General features: G+C 40.0%; 1 protein-coding gene across 1 annotated transcript in view; it reads right to left on the bottom strand.

Annotated features, from left to right (window-relative positions):
* LOC117317398 overlaps positions 1-23,255 on the bottom strand; it is a 48,065-nt gene that overhangs the window by 22,901 nt on the left and 1,909 nt on the right. Inside the window, exons 2-8 of the mRNA XM_033872210.1 lie at positions 15,345-15,562; positions 12,263-12,599; positions 10,832-10,880; positions 8,889-8,946; positions 7,620-7,674; positions 5,072-5,235; positions 779-855 (exon numbers count right to left, since the gene is read on the bottom strand). Coding sequence (XP_033728101.1) covers positions 779-855; positions 5,072-5,235; positions 7,620-7,674; positions 8,889-8,946; positions 10,832-10,880; positions 12,263-12,599; positions 15,345-15,536 — 932 coding nt within the window. The 5' untranslated portion in view covers positions 15,537-15,562. The remainder of the gene's footprint in view (positions 1-778; positions 856-5,071; positions 5,236-7,619; positions 7,675-8,888; positions 8,947-10,831; positions 10,881-12,262; positions 12,600-15,344; positions 15,563-23,255) is intronic.

The following is a 23,255-nucleotide window of genomic DNA, read 5'->3' as shown; positions in this document are numbered from 1 at the left end:
AACCATCATTACTGACAATAAAATTTACAATAAAATTAAATCAAACCCAAAAGCCATAGTCATTTTGACAGCTGCTTTTTGTTTATACATAATTTTGAAATCTGTGACCTTGGGAGTGTGGTCAAGGTTATTCTGCAGAACTTTATCTAAGCATTTATAAATTTAAGCTTCTGGACAATTTGGGTACTGAATTTGGTTTGGTAGTAGAAATCAATTCAGGTTATATACCTGGTTCTGTGAAGGTGAAAATTGATCATTGTCATTTAATTATCTAACGATGTCTGATTGTCTTTCATAATTAAATGTTGTAGACAAATCATCCCACTATAAAAATTTTTAGTTCACTCATAGAAGAAAATTTTATGGAAAGATAACACTGGTACTTTAGAAATATTTAAAAATATCCCTTATTAGAAATATTTCCTCACTTAAACATATTTGCCAACTTTCCATGAAAGAGAATCTGATCGTGATGCTCAAATTTTCAAGTCTTTGAAATTGAGAACATTTATAAGCTTTCGTTTGAGAAAATAAATTGTGGGCCAGTTGAATTTTGAAAATTATGTACAACAAAACAATAGACATTTCAGTTTCTGCTCAACTGAGGAAAAATTTCCAAAATCTGGACTTTCTGTAAATACATGTTGTATTATCTCTCCACCAAGAGATGAAATTCACTGCCTATATCATCATAACGAGTTTCTGTTTACACCAGGGTGATTTTATACAACCTGAGGCTACCTCTGTAACCAAACACACTGATGAGGACATAGCTTACTCAGATTTCAGCAGGTGGAAGTATCTGTTGATCAGTTCTGGTCGTCTCTCGATAGCCCGGAGCCAGATCCCACTCATCTGTATCAAACATAGATAATTGACATATCTATATGTAGCCAGCTGGATATATATATATGATATGTGTTATATAATAACAAAGGCTACATATATCATTGTCCTCCAATAAGCCCACCCCCTAAATGAGTCACATTCAAGCTGATATGTTGGTCTCCTGACTGGTCACCAGACCATCAGTTCTTTGTGTTAAGAATTGTCAAGCTAAATTCTAATACTAGATTAACTGCCCCTAGTTAGAAACTTCTAGAATCCTAAGGACCAAAATCATGAAGCTCAATTTTATTTATAATTTGTGATACTCTAGAGACGGGGGACAGTCTAATCCTGAGCTTACATGTGCAATTTGTAAAATATGGTAGACAAAATTCAACATTAGGATCCCATATCTTAATTTAAGGATGCTTAAGAAAATGTATCCCCTAGCCTAATTCAGAACAGAGACATCGAGTCACCCAAGTCCATCTGTTCCATCCTGTCCCGTTCTGAATCAGTGTCATACCTTGAGAAGGCCTGAACAGATTAAGTTAATATTTACAACATAGCATCATACATAATGTCTACTTCTTTACCTGATCACATTTTGCTAGTCATTGGTCTAGTTTATAGGGTCAAAGGTCACCTTTGACACCTTCTACACAGCTAGGATACGTTTTTCGGAATCAACGTCATATCTTGAGAACCCCTCAACAGATTTGGTTTGTATTTACACCAAGTTCTTTACACTTGATCAAACCCTAGTGGTCATTTGGTAAGGTCAAAGGTCACCGGTTAATAACCCCTTCTGAATAGACCACAATGTGTCCTGTCTCATTCCAAATCAATGCCATACCGTTATTACCACCACTGTATAATAACACCAGTTTATTTGTACAGGAGTGGCCATACCGTTATTACCACCACTGTATAATAACACCAGTTTATTTGTAACCACCACTGTATAATAACACCAGTTTATTTGTAACCACCACTGTATAATAACACCAGTTTATTTGTACAGGAGTGGCCATACCGTTATTACCACCACTGTATAATAACACCAGTTTATTTGTACAGGAGTGGCCATACCGTTATTACCACCACTGTATAATAACACCAGTGTATTTGTACAGGAGTGGCCATACCGTTATTACCACCACTGTATAATAACACCAGTGTATTTGTACAGGAGTGGCCATACCGTTATTACCACCACTGTATAATAACACCAGTGTATTTGTACAGGAGTGGCCATACCGTTATTACCACCACTGTATAATAACACCAGTTTATTTGTACAGGAGTGGCCATACCGTTATTACCACCACTGTATAATAACACCAGTTTATTTGTACAGGAGTGGCCATACCGTTATTACCACCACTGTATAATAACACCAGTTTATTTGTACGGGAGTGGCCATACCGTTATTACCACCACTGTATAATAACACCAGTTTATTTGTACGGGAGTGGCCATACCGTTATTACCACCACTGTATAATAACACCAGTTTATTTGTACAGGAGTGGCCATACCGTTATTACCAACACTGTATAATAACACCAGTGTATTTGTACAGGAGTGGCCATACCGTTATTACCACCACTGTATAATAACACCAGTTTATTTGTACGGGAGTGGCCATACCGTTATTACCACCGCTGTATAATAACACCAGTTTATTTGTACAGGAGTGGCCATACCGTTATTACCACCACTGTATAATAACACCAGTTTATTTGTACGGGAGTGGCCATACCGTTATTACCACCACTGTATAATAACACCAGTTTATTTGTACGGGAGTGGCCATACCGTTATTACCACCACTGTATAATAACACCAGTTTATTTGTACGGGAGTGGCCATACCGTTATTACCACCACTGTATAATAACACCAGTGTATTTGTACGGGAGTGGCCATACCGTTATTACCACCACTGTATAATAACACCAGTGTATTTGTACAGGAGTGGCCATACCGTTATTACCACCACTGTATAATAACACCAGTGTATTTGTACAGGAGTGGCCATACCGTTATTACCACCACTGTATAATAACACCAGTTTATTTGTACAGGAGTGGCCATACCGTTATTACCACCACTGTATAATAACACCAGTGTATTTGTACAGGAGTGGCCATACCGTTATTACCACCACTGTATAATAACACCAGTTTATTTGTACAGGAGTGGCCATACCGTTATTGTAACCACCACTGTATAATAACACCAGTTTATTTGTACAGGAGTGGCCATACCGTTATTACCACCACTGTATAATAACACCAGTTTATTTGTACAGGAGTGGCCATACCGTTATTACCACCACTGTATAATAACACCAGTTTATTTGTAAAGGAGTGGCCATACCGTTATTGTAACCACCACTGTATAATAACACCAGTGTATTTGTACAGGAGTGGCCATACCGTTATTACCACCACTGTATAATAACACCAGTTTATTTGTACAGGAGTGGCCATACCGTTATTACCACCACTGTATAATAACACCAGTTTATTTGTACAGGAGTGGCCATACCGTTATTGTAACCACCACTGTATAATAACACCAGTGTATTTGTACAGGAGTGGCCATACCGTTATTGTAACCACCACTGTATAATAACACCAGTTTATTTGTACAGGAGTGGCCATACCGTTATTACCACCACTGTATAATAACACCAGTTTATTTGTACAGGAGTGGCCATACCGTTATTACCACCACTGTATAATAACACCAGTTTATTTGTACAGGAGTGGCCATACCGTTATTACCACCACTGTATAATAACACAAGTTTATTTGTACAGGAGTGGCCATACCGTTATTACCACCACTGTATAATAACACCAGTTTCTTTGTACAGGAGTGGCCATACCGTTATTACCACCACTGTATAATAACACCAGTTTATTTGTACAGGAGTGGCCATACCGTTATTACCACCACTGTATAATAACACCAGTGTATTTGTACAGGAGTGGCCATACCGTTATTACCACCACTGTATAATAACACCAGTTTATTTGTACAGGAGTGGCCATACCGTTATTACCACCACTGTATAATAACACCAGTTTATTTGTAAAGGAGTGGCCATACCGTTATTACCACCACTGTATAATAACACCAGTGTATTTGTACAGGAGTGGCCATACCGTTATTACCACCACTGTATAATAACACCAGTGTATTTGTACAGGAGTGGCCATACCGTTATTACCACCACTGTATAATAACACCAGTTTATTTGTACAGGAGTGGCCATACCGTTATTACCACCACTGTATAATAACACCAGTTTATTTGTACAGGAGTGGCCATACCGTTATTACCACCACTGATAATAACACCAGTTTATTACATTTTTACCAGTGAAATATCAAAAATTATTCATTCTATAAAAGTGATATTTTTCACTAGTGAAAAATATCACTTTTGCTGATTTGACCAATCAAATTAATGATTAGAAAATACCAAAATAATTGACCAATCAGAAAGCCCGACATATATATGTCAGCACCTGGACAGGGGAAACTACTTTTTTTGTTTACAAATTATCGCTGTAGGCCTAAGTTAGCAAACGGGGTAGGGTTTTCGTTGATAAAAAATGTAATAAACAGAACGCACGAGTGAAAAATATCAAAACATTAGCCACACGAGTGAAATATATTTGGTATTACTGAAGACACTGTTAGATATCCTCTATTTATTTGTACAGGAGTGGGGGCATTCACATCTTACACATATTTTCTTGTTCATATAAATCTTTTAAATACTTTTCCATGAATGCATGGAAAGTTCTTCTTATCTGATATATCAGATTAATATTGATTCAGAAAATAAACATCACAGGGCTCAAAGTGGATATTTTTACCAGGTGGCCTATTTGGCCAAGTCATTAAATCTAGGCGCCAATTGGAAAAGTTAGTCGCCTGGCCTAGTTGTCTTTGATTAAAAAAAAACCTTTTTATTCTTAGATCAGTATGATATCTCTTTGTAACTTTTTCAATTGTGAATGTCATTTAGCATGGACTGCAACCTTTGAAAAGTATAGGTCAATAACTGGTTGCCAATGGTGAATTTAAGGTGCCATGGCCACTAAAATAGGTGCCACTATGAGGCCTGTATCATAAATACATATCCAATAGGTATCTATTTTGTTTTTGCTTTAGCCTTCATTTTTGTTTTAATTTTGAGTAAAACAACATCCAACAAGACTTACCATGTGATCAATTTCGCTGGGTTTAGGGACAGCATTTCTATCACGGTCCAGCTGTAAGGAGGTGAAATTGACGCCTGCAGCCAAGTCTTCGCTACTGAGATCTGATACCCACAATCCTTTTACATACAGCTGTCCCGACAGACTCTCATCCAACAACAGGCTACCTGGGTACAGAATCAACAAACTACAGGTAAATGTACCTGGGTACAGAATCAACAAACTACAGGTAAATGTACCTCCAGGGTACAGAATCGACAAACTACAGGTAAATGTACCTTGGTACAGAGTCGACAAACTACAGGTAAATGTACCTTGGTACAGAATCGACAAACTACATGTAAATGTACCTGGGTACAGAATCGACAAACTACAGGTAAATGTACCTCCAGGGTACAGAATTGACAAACTACAGGTAAATGTACCTGGGTATAGAATTGACAAACTACAGGTAAATGTACCTCCAGGGTACAGAATCGACAAACTACAGGTAAATGTACCTTGGTACAGAATCGACAAACTATAGGTAAATGTACCTTGGTAAAGAATCGACAAACTATATGTAAATGTATCCGAGTACAGAATTGACAAACTACAGGTAAATGTACCTTGGTACAGAGTTGACAAACTACATGTAAATGTACCTTGGTACAGAATCGACAAACTAGATGTAAATGTACTTTGGTACAGAATCGACAAACTACAGGTAAATGTACCTTGGTACAGAATCGACAAACTACAGGTAAATGTACCTTGGTACAGAATCGACAAACTACATGTAAATGTACCTCCAGGTACAGAGTCGACAAACTACAGGTAAATGTACCTCCAGGGTACAGAGTCGACAAACTACATGTAAATGTACCTTGGTACAGAATTGACAAACTACATGTAAATGTACCTGGGTACAGAATTGACAAACTACAGGTAAATGTACCTTGGTACAGAATCGACAAACTACACGTAAATGTACCTGGGTACAGAATCGACAAACTACAGGTAAATGTACCTTGGTAAAGAATTGACAAACTACATGTAAATGTATCAGAGTACAGAATTGACAAACTACAGGTAAATGTACCTTGGTACAGAATCGACAAACTACAGGTAAATGTACCTTGGTACAGAATCAACAAACTACATGTAAATGTACCTTGGTACAGAATCGACAAACTACAGGTAAATGTACATTGGTACAGAGTCGACAAACTACAGGTAAATGTACCTTGGTACAGAATCGACAAACTATAGGTAAATGTACCTTGGTAAAGAATCGACAAACTATATGTAAATGTATCCGAGTACAGAATTGACAAACTACAGGTAAATGTACCTTGGTACAGAGTTGACAAACTACATGTAAATGTACCTTGGTACAGAATCGACAAACTAGATGTAAATGTACCTTGGTACAGAATCGACAAACTACAGGTAAATGTACCTTGGTACAGAATCGACAAACTACAGGTAAATGTACCTTGGTACAGAATCGACAAACTACAGGTAAATGTACCTGGGTATAGAATCGACAAACTACAGGTAAATGTACCTGGGTACAGAATTGACAAACTACATGTAAATGTACCTGCATGGGTATAGAATTGACAAACTACGGGTAAATGTACCTGGGTACAGAATCGACAAACTACATGTAAATGTACCTGGGTACAGAATCGACAAACTACATGTAAATGTACCTGGGTACAGAATCGACAAACTACAGGTAAATGTACCTGGGTACAGAATCGACAAACTACATGTAAATGTACCTGGGTACAGAATCGACAAACTACATGTGAATGTACCTGGGTACAGAATCGACAAACTACAGGTAATTGTACCTTGGTACAGAATCGACAAACTACACGTAAATGTACCTGGGTACAGAATCGACTTGATACAGAATCGACAAACTACATGTAAATGTACCTGGGTACAGAATCGACTTGATACAGAATCGACAAACTACATGTAAATGTACCTTGGTACAGAATTGACAAACTACAGGTAAATGTACCTTGGTACAGAATCGACTTGATACAGAATCGACAAACTACACGTAAATGTACCTGGGTACAGAATCGACTTGGTACAGAATCGACAAACTACATGTAAATGTACCTGGGTACAGAATCGACTTGATACAGAATTGACAAACTACAGGTAAATGTACCTGGGTACAGAATCGACTTGATACAGAATCGACAAACTACACGTAAATGTACCTGGGTACAGAATCGACTTGATACAGAATCGACAAACTACATGTAAATGTACCTGGGTACAGAATCGACTTGGTACAGAATCGACAAACTACAGGTAATTGTACCTTGGTACAGAATCGACAAACTACATGTAAATGTACCTGGGTACAGAATCGACAAACTACAGGTAAATGTACCTTGGTACAGAAATGACAAACTACATGTAAATGTACCTGGGTACTGTGCCACCTGATCACACTAAATGTACCTGTATTAGATTATTAATGAAATGCAAAAACTATCAGAATTTTTTTTCAATAAACCATACTGATCCTGTTTATACATACCAAGCTGAGTTTTCACACTCTCAACAGGCGGCTGTAGGAATAGAAACCTGGGAAGCTGCAAACAGAAAATTAAATAAGTTTTAACATACGACACAATTCAGATTGTGGAAAAATTTGAAGAAAAACTAAGATAATATTTTTTCCTTTACTTTTAAAATTAACAAATGAGTATCCTGTCTCATCTGACCCCTGAGTATTTTTGTTATCCTGTCTATCTAACCACTTAGTAATCTTCCATCCTGCTTAATCTGACCACTGAAATTCTGACCACTGAAATTCTGACATCATTTTAATCTGACAATGAAGTATTCTGACATCCTGTCTCATCTGACCATTGATTATTCTGATGCCCAGTCTTATCTGACCATTGATTATTCTGACATCCTGTCTAATCTGACCACTGAGTATTCTGATATCCTGCTTAATCTGAATGCTGAACATTCTAAAATCCTTCAAATCTGACCATTGATTATTCTGACGCCAAGTCTAATTTGACCACTGATTATTCTTAGATCCTGTCTAATCTGACCACTGGGTATTCTGACATCCTGTCTAATCTGACCATTGATTATTCTTACATTCTGTATAATCTGACCTCTGAGTATTCTGAGTATAATGAGAACAGAATTTGTTAAGGCTTCATACATTAAGGACCTCCTAGCCAAATATCACAGTTGTAGGCATTTTGCCAAAAAGTAGAACTTGCTTGAGAGGTTAAAATACAGGTCAAGGTTATTTCTTTGTGCAAACTTTGACAGCTAGCTGGATTAACCCCAGAGGCCTACCACTGAAATGTCCTGATTCAGAAAGCCATTTATTTGGCTAATGAAAAAACTTTTAATAAACGTGAACTTGAATATCGTGCAAGGCCATTTCTTTGCATACATTTCTTGTTCAATTTTATCACAGGAAACACCAGCCAAATATCCTGATTATAATCATTTTGGATGATAAAAAATCATTTAAAGGAAAAACAACAGATATTTATCAGACAGATGAAAGACCATGGTATACGCTAATTTGTCCTTCGAGCAGGTGAGCTAAACAATAATCTAGAGAATAAAATTATCATATATTATTAGTATATGATTCCACATATCTGAATCCTGCCTTGTCCTCAACATGATGAGTTTACGAGTTGTTCTGAGATCACACAGATTTGTATGTAAACAGGTGTAGATTACCTGTCCCTGGGGGCAGTTACCTGATACACTATATGTGATGTCATCATGTTTATATTGTAGGATTAAATATTCAACAGGTGCTTACATAAGTTTTCCAGTCTTCAATCCCAGTGATAGTTGTACAGGTATCAGACGGCAGGACACTGAATCAGGAAAATATTGTTAGTATATGGTACCACTTAATCTATGAACCAATGGCATAGGGGCTATAACCAATTAAAGCTTCTGTTAACAACAACAGCATACTGTATTTATCCTAAAATAAGGCCCCTTCTGTAAAAGTTTTATATTAAAGTAAGGAAACCAGGACTTATTCATGAATCACTTTTAACTGACTTTATCAAAATTGATGATTCTGCGAAAATGGAGAAGGCAGTGAGCATATTGTTGGATTAATACAGCATCTGTTCCATACTTGTCAATTAATGTTTCAAGAATTCCATGAGGAGATTTATGTGTCTGAAGTTTCTGGCCCAAGAAAAAATTCATTTCCCTCTATTGAATGACTTAATTCAACCTATTTAAAACTTTTCTTTCTGGGGGATTACCATAGTTGTGCTCAAATGAACCCCACTCCTAGTGTAAAATGTTTATAACCATATTCATCTCAAAATTACCCCCTAATGTGAAAAGTTTATTACCATATTTATCCTGAAATAAGCCCCCTCCCCCAGTATGAAAAGTTTATTTCCATATCTATCACCAAATAATCCCCCTTCCCAAGTATAAAACCTTAGTACTGTATTTGTCCTCAAATAAGCCCCTACTCCCAGTGTAAAAGTTTTAAATGTATCGTATTTGTTTCCATATATATATAAGCCCATTCCGTAGTGTGAAAAGTTTATTACCATATTTATCCCCAAATAAGCCCCTTCCCTAGTGTGAAAAGTTTATTACCATATTTATCCCCAAATAAGCCCCTTCCATAGTGTGAAAAGTTTATTACCATATATTTATCCCCAAATAAGTCCATTCCTTAGTGTGAAAAGTTTATTACCATATTTATCCCCAAATAAGCCTATTCCCTAGTGTGACAAGTTTCTTACCATATTTATCCCCAAATAAGCCCATTCCCTAGTGTGAAAAGTTTATTACCATATTTATCCCCAAATAAGCCCCTTCCCTAGTGTGAAAAGTTTATTACCATATTTATCCCCAAATAAGCCCCTTCCCTAGTGTGAAAAGTTTCTTACCATATTTATCCCCAAATAAGCCTATTCCCTAGTGTGACAAGTTTCTTACCATATTTATCCCCAAATAAGCCCCCTTCCCAAGCGTGAAAAGTTTATTACCATATATTTATCCCCAAATAAGTCCCCTCCCCTAGCGTGAAAAGTTTATTACCATATTTATCAGCAAATTATCCCCCTTCCCTAGTGTGAAAGTTTAGTATTGTATTTATCTCCAAGTTAGCCCCCTCCCCAAGTGTAAAAGTTTAGTACTGTATTTATGTATATCCTCAAATAAACCCCTACTCTCAATGTAGAAATTTTGTACTTTATCTATTTCCATATAAACCCATTCCCTGGTGTAAAAAGTTTAGTAATGTATTAATCCCTAAATAAGCCCCTTCCCCTTGTGTAAAAGTTCAGTAACATACCAGGTTATTTTTCTCCATATAAACCCCTTCTCTGGTGTAAAAAGTAAGTACTGTATTTTACCTCAAATCAGCCCCCTCTCCTAGTAATGTCTTTATCACCTTTATAAGCCCCTCCCCTGGTTTAAAACTTCAGTACGATATTTATCCTGAAATCAGCCCCCTAGTCTTCATCTCACTAAACACAACATGATATGATGATTATAAAGCCTACCAAGTTTCAAAGAAATTGGTTGAAAAATGTAGGAGATCTCCCGACAAAAAGTCATGCAAATACCAAAATAAACAAAGGGCAATAACTTTTGTAAAAATAGTGGAATCAAAATTTCATTTAGGTAATGATTTCATATCTTAACTGTCGTTTTATTTTATAAATTTCACAAAATAATTACCCATGTTTTCTGCTAATATACTTAGGACACTTCACTTACGTTTCACTTTGTTTTCCTAAACAATCAGGTCCATCACATGTAAGCCTTTCTGGAAAAAAAAGTATAAAATACCCATATATATCTTATTCAAGGATAAATAAGCCAATTTGATACAATATTCATGACATATTGTTGGCACCAGTTGTTTTTATGACTTGTATCCCTGTTTTAATGACTTGTATCATTGTTTTAAAGGCTTGTATCCTTGTTTTAAAGGCTTGTATCCCTGTTTTAATGACTTGTATCATTGTTTTAATGACTTGTTCCCTTGTTTTAATGACTTGTATCCATGTTTTAATGACTTGTATCCTTGTTTTAATGACTTGTTTCCCTGTTTTAATGACTTGTATCCTTGTTTTAATGACTTGCATCCTTGTTTAAATGACTTGTATCCTTGTTTTAATGACTTGTATTCTTGTTTTAATGACTTGTATCCCTGTTTTAATGACTTGTATCCCTGTTTTAATGACTTGTATTCTTGTTTTATTGACTTGTATCCTTGTTTTAATTACTTGTATCCCTGTTTTAATGACTTGTATCATTGTTTTAATGACTTGTATCCCTGTTTTAATGACTTGTATCCCTGTTTTAATGACTTGTATCCCTGTTTTAATGACTTGTATCCTTGTTTAATGACTTGTATCCTTATTTTAATGACTTGTATCATTGTTTTAATGACTTGTATCCTTGTTTAATGACTTGTATCCTTATTTTAATGACTTGTATCCTTGTTTAATGACTTGTATCCTTGTTTTAATGACTTGTATCCTTGTTTTAATGACTTGTTCCCTTGTTTTGATGACTTGTATCCTTGTTTTAATGACTTGTAACCTTATTTTAATGACTTGTTCCCTGTTTTAATGACTTGCATCCTTGTTTTAATGATCAGTCAATATCTACTAACATAACAACCATCTGCCTGTATATAAAAACCTGATTTGTATCATTGTTTTGATGACCGGTATCCAAGTTTTAATGACAAGTTACATGTTTAAACAGCTTGAATCCCTATCTGATGAGGAAAATTACCTGTATCCTTATTTCATAGTTACCTGTATGTCTGTATTATTGAACTGTATCCCTTTTGGAGCTGTATCCGTGTTTTTAATATCCTGTATGACATTTATATCTGTTTACTTACCTGTATCCTTATTTTATAGTTACCTCCATCTCTGTATCATTGACCTGTATCCCTTTTTGACCTGTATCCATGTTTTAATACCCTTTATGTATGTTACAATGACCTTCATATCTGTTTAATCACCTCTATCCATGTTTTAATTACAGATATCTCACTTTTGATTTTCTGTATCACTGCAATTATATTCCTATATGATGATCTGGATTAAAACATTCCTATATGATGATCTGGATTAAAACATTCCTATATAATGATCTGGATTAAACATTATGTGAACAAAACATTTATACCTGTTACCACAACTGTTAAGACTTTTTCTCCAAATTCTTCATTATGTATCAAATCAAATGTCCATCGGTCCTTGCATGTTTCCATGGTAACCAGGTGTCCATTCCTGACCAATGCTAGTGCACCGACCTTTAACCCCTCCCCAAATTGACCAATGATTTCTTTACTTGCTGACTTGCCACTGTATCCTAGCAGTAAGATTTTCTTATGGAGCTCAGTACAGCTGTTGATAAGGATTAATTTGTTCTCAAATTGATTGTAAATTAATCGACCAAGAACAATTTCTTCTCTTGTGTCCAATTCCACAATACAAGCTTTAAACTTGTGATTATTTCCTTCCTGAAATATACAGATAAATTGTTAATATCTCTTCATGGTGTGGAATTATATGCATATTAAAATGTATTTTTATATAGAGGTAAAAGTTTGTTCCTGAGAACTGTTCCAGCTTTACATACTACACATACCACACATGTAAGAAAAAACTCACTACTTAGGAAGGAGACTTAATTCTAATGTTTAACTCCAAATAGTTACATTTTATAGTCTGTCTTGTTAACAATATGTACCTAAACTAAAATGAGTTATTGTATAGAACACGTTACAAGCTCAGGACATTATATATCCAAGTACACATACCACACATGTAAGAAACAAGAGGCCCATGGGCCTTAACGGTCATCTGACAAACACTTACACTTACAGCAGGGACACACACCCCAATCCAGCATTATTACCATAAATTATTTATCGCAGCCAGTTATGTTTTAGATCAAATTTGGTTTTTATCCATTTAGCTTGTCCAGGAAGAGCAGCATCATAAAGCAAAATTTTAGCCAAGTTCCCATTTTTGGGGCATGCCCCTCTGTCCCAATGGGTCAGACAAGACTCATTTATATCAATTAGGATTGCCTTTCCCCAATGATGTTTCATACTAAATATGGTTGTAATCAATTAAGGCATTAAGGAGGAATTGCATTTTTAAGAAATGTTTAACCTAAGCACTCCTTTTGCCCCATCTTTTTTTCCCCAGGGGTCAAACCTGTCTCATTAAAAAATATGATTGCCGTCACCTAATATGTTTCACATCAAATTTGGTTGTAATGCACCAAAAGGTTAGGGAGGATTAGGATTTAACAGCAAATATTCACCAAAGTTCCCATTTTGGGGCCCTGCCCCTCAGGCCCCAGGGGTCACACTAGCCTCGTTTATATAAAATATGACCACCCTTCCCAAAGGATGTTTCACACCATATTTCGTATTAATCAACCCAAGGGTTAGAGAGAAGTAGATTTATAGCAAAAATTCACCAAAGTTCCCCTTTTGGGGCCCCGCCCCTCTGGCCCTAGGGGGTCAAACCAGCCTCATTTATATAAAATATGATTGTCCTCCTCCAATGATGTTTCACACCAAATTTGGTAATAATTCACTATGGGTGTTAGGAGGAATAGGATTTTATAGCAAAATTTCATCAAAGTTCCCCTTTTGGGGCCCCGCCCCTCTGGCCCCAGGGGCCACACCAGCCTCATTTATATAAAATATGACCACCCTCCACCAATGATGTTTCACACAATATCTGGTTGAAATCCACCAAAGGGTTAAGGACAAGTAGGATTTTATAGCAAAATTTCATCAAAGTTCCCTTTTTTGGGCCCGTCACTCTGGCCCCAGGGCTCACACCAGCCTCATTTATATAAAATATGACCACCCTCCCCCAATGATGTTTCACAACATATCTGGTTGAAATCTACTAAAGGGTTAAGGAGGAGTAGGATTTTATAGCAAAATTTCATCAAAGTTCCCCATTTGGGGCCCCACCCCCCAGGCCCCAGGGGTCACACTAGCCTCATTTATATAAAATATGACCGCCCTCCCCAAATGATGTTTCACAACATATCTGGTTGAAATCCACTAAAGGGTTAAGGAGGAGTAGGATTTTATAGCAAAATTTCATCAAAGTTCCCCTTTTGGGGCCCCGCCCCTCAGGCCCCAGGGGTCACACCAACTTCATTTATATAAAATATGACCGCCCTCCCCAAATGATGTTTCACAACATATCTGGTTGAAATCCACTAAAGGGTTAAGGAGGAGTAGGATTTTATAGCAAAATTTCATCAAAGTTCCCCTTTTGGGGCCCCGCCCCTCAGGCCCTAGTGGTCACACCAGCCTCATTTATATAAAATATGACCGCCCTCCCCAAATGATGTTTCACAACATATCTGGTTGAAATCCACTAAAGGGTTAAGGAGGAGTAGGATTTTATAGCAAAATTTCATCAAAGTTCCCCTTTTGGGGCCCCGCCCCTCAGGCCCCAGGGGTCACACCAACTTCATTTATATAAAATATGACCGCCCTCCCCCAATGATGTTTCACACCAAATTTAGTTGTAATCCACCCAAGGGTAAAGGAGGAGTAGGATTTTATAGCAATATTCACCTAAGTTCCCTTTTTGGGGCCCCGCCCTTCTGGCCCCAGGGGTCAGACCAGCCTCATTTATATAAAATATGATTGCCCTCCCCCAATGATGCTTCAAACCAAATTTGGAAGTAATCCACCCAAGGGTTAAGGAGGAGTAGCGTTTTGAAAGAAAAAGTTTACGGACGGCGCACGGCGCACGACGCACGGCGCACGGCGGACGACGACGGACGAAGCACGATGACTATAGGTCATCCTGACCCTTTGGGTCAGATGACCTAAAAACTCACTACTTAGGAAGGAGACTTAATTCTAATGTTTAACTCCAAATAGTTACATTTTATAGTCTGTCTTGTTAACAATATGTACCTAAACTAAAATGAGTTATTGTATAGAACACGTTACAAGCTCAGGACATTATATATCCAAGTATCACTGCATCAAATGTTGTTTTACAGATAACTGATAAATATAGATAACAACTTATACAATATATAAATCACCAACATAAAAGCTAGCTGTGTTCTAATACCATTAATAACATGTCAATACTTAACATTTTTATTGCTCCTTGCTAGTGTTAATGAGGTAACTACATGTATTTTAAATATCATGTAAAGACTTATGGACCATTATTTCCTCTACAAACCAGAAAATCAACTAGCTTACCTCACAAAAGTTAATTTCATATTTAGAAATCAAGGAAATTCCTCTCTGGCTAACAGAATCATATATCCCATCATGCCAGTTCTGGACCAGTTCTCGGACACCTTCCCATGACCCCCATGTTGAAGCATATCTTGCTGTCAGCGTTAAAGGTATGTTCCTACCGTTTTCATGTTGGCTGGTTCTCGTTGTCATTTTCCCCGACAGAATTATGTGGTTTACTGTTTAATTTGAAATCGAAAATAAAATAAGTATTTTTTTATCATTAAATATTTTAAAAAAAGGGCCGGGTCAGTGGAAAACAGTACATTTCTGACATCATTTGTATCACAAATCAGTTATAATTAACAATGAACAGAGGTTTTGATGTTGTTATATTCGATATGGCAGCAAGATGTATGGTGGTCAAATGGCATGGGAACCCGTTGCTGCCATATTGACTATAACAACATTAAAACCACTGTTCAATACTTATATTGACACTGTCTTACCATTTTCGTCAACTTTGAAAAAAATTAAAACAACACAAAAAAATCCCGCTGTTTTTAATGTCACATGACTCACTGGGTGTTATAGCCTGATCATGAGACACTTGCATGGTGTTATAGGCGTATGGTGGCAACTGCCTCTTAAGCATTGTGTCAATGGGGAAATGCGGAGCATATGTAAATATATAACAATGTTTTGTAATTAAGTATCGATACATAAATACATAAATTCATTAGATTCTATTTTGACAATAATAGGATTTTACAATCTTTTGACAGTCAGCTCTATTGTAAAACATTTTAAATAATTAAACAAATAATATGTAATTTAATTATATCCTCAAAGGAATATTTTTTCAGTTGGGTTTTCTATATTATAATCACTTACCACAGGGTAATTATATTCAAATTGTTAGCCGTTCGCACCTGCAGGTGAAAAAAACTGACAGGAATTGTGTAGTAAGAAGTAGTGATAAAAAATATCCAAGCCCGCACTAAGGTTTAAACTAGTGGTCTGTGGCTCGATAAACAGACATATCCTACCACTATAGAATAAGGCTAGAAACTCTTACCAACCACACAATCAGTAAGGTATGGAGGCTGGTTTTGGCCATATGTCACACTGTTGTATTGTCACTCATGCCAAACAAAGAGTGACAGAGCACCATGCCAAGAGGGACAATGTGCTACGCGACAAAATTACACGATAAAGCCACATGAACATCATGTCGTCCTGTCCCTTTGATGGGGTAATTCTGTCATGCAGTACACTGTCAGTCTTCCATGCTGCACCGTCCCACTTAACATTGCGCACTGTCACCTTTTGCAAGACGAAGAGTGACAATCCACCATGCAAAGAGCGACAGGTGTGCTCCATACGAAGGGCACTAAAAGTAGAGTGACAACACTGTACTCCCAACATGATAATAGTACCTTGCAAATGCGACAGAATGGTTCACTGTCCCTCTTCACATGGTGCACTGTCCCTCTTCTCATGGTGCACTGTCCCTCTTCACATGGTTCACTGTCCCTCTTCACATGGTTCACTGTCCCTCTTCACATGGTGCACCGTCCCTCTTCACATGGTGCACTGTCCCTCTTCACATGGTGCACCGTCCCTCTTCACATGGTTCACTGTCCCTCTTCACATGGTTCACTGTCCCTCTTCACATGGTGCACTGTCCCTCTTCACATGGTTCACTGTCCCTCTTCACATGGTGCACTGTCCCTCTTCACATGGTACACCGTCCCTCTTCACATGGTGCACTGTCCCTCTTCACATAGTGCACTGTCCCTCTTCACATGGTGCACCGTCCCTCTTCACATGGTGCACCGTCCCTCTTCACATGGTGCACTGTCCCTCTTCACATGGTGCACTGTCCTTCTTCACATGGTACACTGTCCCTCTTCACATGGTTCACTGTCCCTCTTCACATGGTTCAGTCCCTCTTCACATGGTTCACTGTCCCTCTTCACATGGTTCACTGTCCCTCTTCACATGGTTCACTGTCCCTCTTCACATGGTTCACTGTCCCTCTTCACATGGTTCACCGTCCCTCTTCATATGGTTCACTGTCCCTCTTCACATGGTTCACTGTCCCTCTTCACATGGTTCACTGTCCCTCTTCACATGGTGCACTGTCCCTCTTCACATGGTTCACTGTCCCTCTTCACATGGTGCAGTCCCTCTTCACATGGTTCACTGTCCCTCTTCACATGGTTCACCGTCCCTCTTCACATGGTTCACTGTCCCTCTCACATGGTTCACTGTCCCTCTTCACATGGTGCACTGTCCCTCTTCACATGGTGCACTGTCCCTCTTCACATGGTTCACTGTCCCTCTTCACATGGTGCACTGTCCCTCTTCACATGGTTCACTGTCCCTCTTCACATGGTGCACTGTCCCTCTTCACATGGTGCACTGTCCCTCTTCACATGGTGCACCATCCCTCTTCACATGGTGCACCATCCCTCTTCACATGGTGCACCATCCCTCTTCACATGGTGCACTGTCCCTCTTCACATGGTGCACCATCCCTCTTCACATGGTTCACCGTCCCTCTTCACATGGTTCACCGTCCCTCTTCACATGGTGCATCGTCCCTCTTCACATGGTGCACCATCCCTCTTCACATGGTGCACCATCCCTCTTCACATGGTGCACCGTCCCTCTTCACATGGTGCACCGTCCCTCTTCACATGGTGCACCATCCCTCTTCACATGGTGCACCATCCCTCTTCACATGGTTCACTGTCCCTCTTCACATGGTTCACTGTTCCTCTTCACATGGTTCACTGTCCCTCTTCACATGGTGCACTGTCCCTCTTCACATGGTTCGACATCCCTCTTCACATGGTTCACTGTCCCTCTTCACATGGTTCACCGTCCCTCTTCACATGGTTCACTGTCCCTCTTCACATGGTGCACCGTCCCTCTTCACATGGTGCACCATCCCTCTTCACATTGTACACCGTCCCTCTTCACATGGTGCACTGTCCTTCTTCACATGGTTCACTGTCCCTCTTCACATGGTTCGACATCCCTCTTCACATGGTGCACTGTCCCTCTTCACATGGTTCACTGTCCCTCTTCACATGGTTCAGTCCCTCTTCACATGGTTCACCATCCCTCTTCACATGGTGCACTGTCCCTCTTCACATGGTTCAGTCCCTCTTCACATGGTTCACCGTCCCTCTTCACATGGTGCACCATCCCTCTTCACATGGTGCACCATCCCTCTTCACATGGTGCACTGTCCCTCTTCACATGGTGCACCATCCCTCTTCACATGGTGCACCATCCCTCTTCACATGGTGCACCATCCCTCTTCACATGGTGCACTGTCCCTCTTCACATGGTGCACCGTCCCTCTTCACATGGTTCACTGTCCCTCTTCACATGGTGCACTGTCCCTCATCACATGGTTCACTGTCCCTCTTCACATGGTGCACTGTCCCTCTTCACATGGTGCACTGTCCCTCATCACATGGTTCACTGTCCCTCTTCACATGGTTCACCATCCCTCTTCACATGGTTCACCATCCCTCTTCACATGGTTCACTGTCCCTCTTCACATGGTTCACTGTCCCTCTTCATATGGTACACTGTCCTTCTTCACATGGTTCACTGTCCTTCTTCACATGGTACACTGTCCCTCTTCACATGGTTCACTGTCCCTCTTCACATGGTTCAGTCCCTCTTCACATGGTTCACCATCCCTCTTCACATGGTTCACTGTCCCTCTTCACATGGTTCACCGTCCCTCTTCATATGGTTCACTGTCCTTCTTCACATAGTGCACCGTCCCTCTTCATATGGTTCACTGTCCCTCTTCACATGGTTCACTGTTCCTCTTCACATGGTGCACTGTCCCTCTTCACATGGTGCACTGTCCTTCTTCACATGGTACACTGTCCCTCTTCACATGGTTCACTGTCCCTCTTCACATGGTTCAGTCCCTCTTCACATGGTTCACCATCCCTCTTCACATGGTTCACTGTCCCTCTTCACATGGTACACTGTCCCTCTTCACATGGTTCACTGTCCCTCTTCACATGGTTCAGTCCCTCTTCACATGGTTCACCATCCCTCTTCACATGGTTCACCGTCCCTCTTCACATAGTGCACCGTCCCTCTTCATATGGTTCACTGTCCTTCTTCACATAGTGCACCGTCCCTCTTCATATGGTTCACTGTCCCTCTTCACATGGTTCACTGTCCCTCTTCACATGGTACACTGTCCCTCTTCACATGGTTCACTGTCCCTCTTCACATGGTTCAGTCCCTCTTCACATGGTTCACCATCCCTCTTCACATGGTTCACCGTCCCTCTTCACATAGTGCACCGTCCCTCTTCATATGGTTCACTGTCCTTCTTCACATAGTGCACCGTCCCTCTTCATATGGTTCACTGTCCCTCTTCACATGGTTCACTGTTCCTCTTCACATGGTTTACTGTCCCTCTTCACATGGTTCACTGTTCCTCTTCACATGGTTCACTGTCCCTCTTCACATGTCGTGTTAAATCACATGGCGTCCTTTCACTCTCCCTATATATATAGCTCACTGTAGCTCTTTGCGTTAATTGTCAGGGGCATCAATGCGACAGTGTGACATTGCAGAAATCAGCCACCATAGTAAGGTACTACTGTAGCTATATGCTGTACAATTACAGTCAAACCTGTCTATAAAGGACACCCAAGGGACAGATAAAAAGTGTCCTTTATAGACAGGTGTCCTTTATACAAAGGTTAATTATATAGTAAATTGGAAGGAGTGAGTCTGATGATCGAGTCTCTCCTTTATAGACAAGTGTCCTTTATATAGAGGTGTCCTTTATAACAGGTTTGACTGTATACACTTTACTCCCTTTTTACAAAGTCTTCACCACACATGACCATGATTCTTTGGCTCCAAGGTAGCCTCTTTTAATAATATCCTTTATAACACTAGGAGTTATTATAGATATATTTATAGTTTAAAACCGTGGAAATCTAGATGTCTCGTCTTAAACAGAGAGAAGGTGACCAGAAAGTTCAAGTTCTCAACACAGCAGGAGGAGATACCAGTGGTTTGATGCCAGCCTGAATGACAGCAGGAACATCAAACAGTTACAGACCCAGGTAGAGGAGGGTTTGAGGAAGATCGACAAAACAGGGCTGCCTGGGAAATTCAAATCCTGGATTTACCAGCATGGGCTTCTTCCTCGCCTGACACTGTACGAAGTCACCACTGTGAAAGCTCTTGAGAGGAAGATCAACAAGTGTCTACGACGTTGGCTTGGAGTCCCTCCAAGTTTCACCAGTGTGGGCCTGTACAGCACAACAGCCAAACTACAACTACCCATATCATCATTGGAGGAAGAGTTTAAGGTGGAAAAGGCTAGGCTGGTGATGTTTGTTAGATACTCCAAAGATGAGAAGATCAGGAATGCTGGGATTGAGACTCGGACAGGACGAAAGTGGTCAGCAAGCAGCGTGGTTCCGGAAGCAGAATGTAGATTGAGGCATGGCGACATTGTTGGAACTACCTGCATTGGCAGACAGGGGCTTGGGACAACACAAGTGCAAAGGTGGGGAACAGTGGACACAGTTGGTAGGAGGAAAATGGTCCAAGACAATATCAGGAAGATGGAAGAAGAGATCCGGAAGGCAAAGATGGTGGAAATGGGATCACAGGGTGCATGGATGAGATTGGAGACAAAAGAAAGGCATCTTACATGGTCAGACATCTGGAAGTTGGAACCATGAAGAATCCAGTTCCTCCTGTAATCAGTGTACGATATTCTACCAACACCTATCAACTTGCATCAATAGAGAATGACAGAAACCCCCAACTGCTCGTTATGTGATCGTCCGGGTAACCTGGCCCATGTACTGTCATCGTGCAACACTGCTTTGACCCAGGGGAGATATACATGGAGGCACAACAAGGTTCTGCTGGAGCTAGCAGACACGTTGGAGAAAGAAAGGCAGACAAAGAGGAGATGTATGAAACAACAACCCTACATCAACTTTGTAAGCTCTGGAGAGTCAGGCAGCAAAACAACAGCACACCAGAGGAGGGATACTGGACGGAGCTCAGAACTGGGAGATTCGGGTTGACTTGGGACAAAGACTGGTTTTTCCAGAGGTCGTCCAAACCAACCTTCCTCCAGATATTCTACTCTAGTCACAGCAAGGGAAGAGAATGATAATGATTGAGCTGACTGTCCCCTGGGAGGAGAGATGTCAAGAGGCATACAAGCAGAAAAGAGAGAAGTACGTGAACCTTGCCAATGACATGAGAGCAAAAGGACGGTGTGTGTGGGTCATGCCAGTAGAAATGGGGTGCAGAAGATTCCCTGCACAGTCCATGTGGATGATGTTTGCTGCTGTAGGCATCCGAGGAAAAGACCGAAGGGCATCTGTACAAAGACTGGCAACAACAGCAGAGAAGTTGTCCGGCTGGCTTTGGTGGAGAAGGGAGGACAAGAGCTGGAAGCCATCCATCGACGGACAGTGATTTAGCCAATCACTGTCGACTCGCCACCTTTAGGGCGTTCTAGGATAGGAGTCGAAATGCCCAGTGAGAGGTGGTCCTGGCTGACGACGTCGATGGATTTTGCAGTCAGATGACTGTATGAAAGTACCATTATGACATCAAAAGAAATTGGTACAAGAAAAATATCTGACCCATGATACTGTAGGGCTCATATAGCAATCTTTGATCTCTGAGCAAAAGTGTTTAAGCAACGGCCAGGCAACTGCCCAACGTAGGTTTGAACTGGCGACCCGCAGGTGGAGGGCTTGGAAAAAAGTGTTTTGACACCTTCAAACACTCGGCCACCGCGACCCCTCCTAAGCTAATGGGAAAAATTCCAGCAGTCTAATAAGTTTAGTTAATGATGACCTATATATATATATATACAATGTACATGTGTTCACCAATTTTCAATTGCTTAAACTAGCTTAGTATTGAGGGATAAGGTTTAAACATGTGTTTTGATATGCTCAACAACCTTAAGTCCATACCAGTTGCAGTGCAATTTCAAGGAGCTTCCTTTTCTTTCGAGATTGAGGTAAATACATTTTATTGTATATTTTTCTTAGAAATCTAATTACCTGTGACAGGTTTTAATTGTACACAGTGATATGGTCACCTTCTAGCTTCGCGCTACAGGAGAATTTCCCTTTAGCTCAGTCGGTAGAGCGGCAGACAAGTAAGCGGAGGGTCGCTGGTTCGATCCCCAGTGGAGTCACACTACTCTCTTTCCTGTTACATTTGGTGCTATTGATCACTCCAAGTGTGAGCTAAAGGAGAATGAGAGACTTTGTTGGAGATAGAACCTGGGTTGTGTGGTCGAGGGTGAACACATTTGAAAGGGGGAGTAGTGTGGCAGGTTTTAATTGTACATAATGATATTGTCGCCTTCTAGCTTCGGGCGGGGGGGGGGGGGGGGGGGGTTGGGGGGGGGGGGGGGGGGGGGGGGGAGTAGTGTGGCAGGTTTTAATTATACAAAGTGATCTTCTAGCTTCGGGCTGGGGGGGGGGGGGGGAGTATTGTGGCAGGTTTTAATTGTACATAGTGATATTGTTGCCTACTAGCTTCGGGCTAGGGGGAATTTCCCTTTAGTTCAGTCGGTCTAAGAGTGGTGGACCAGTAAGCTGAGGGTCGCTGGTTCAATCCCTGTTGGAAGGAATGCTGGTTGTTTTGGTAACAAGTCGTTTTGGTAACAATTCCTTTTGGGAGTCCTGAAAAGTCTTGGGGTCGTTTCGGTACATACGCAATATTTTTTCGGGACTTTGGTAAGACATTTCAACAATGCAGATTGTATCATTTTTGTGTTTTCATTGCATTTTTAAGTGACTATAATTGTGGTATCCACAATCTATTATTGGTATAATGCTTACTAACCATAACTTGGGTTATTTCACTTATGACGTT

The sequence above is a fragment of the Pecten maximus genome, chromosome 19, assembly GCF_902652985.1.
Source record: "Pecten maximus chromosome 19, xPecMax1.1, whole genome shotgun sequence".
Classification (NCBI taxonomy): Eukaryota; Metazoa; Mollusca; class Bivalvia; order Pectinida; family Pectinidae; genus Pecten; species Pecten maximus.
Note: the sequence above shows the minus strand (reverse complement) of the source record. Positions and strands in the feature narration are given on the sequence as shown.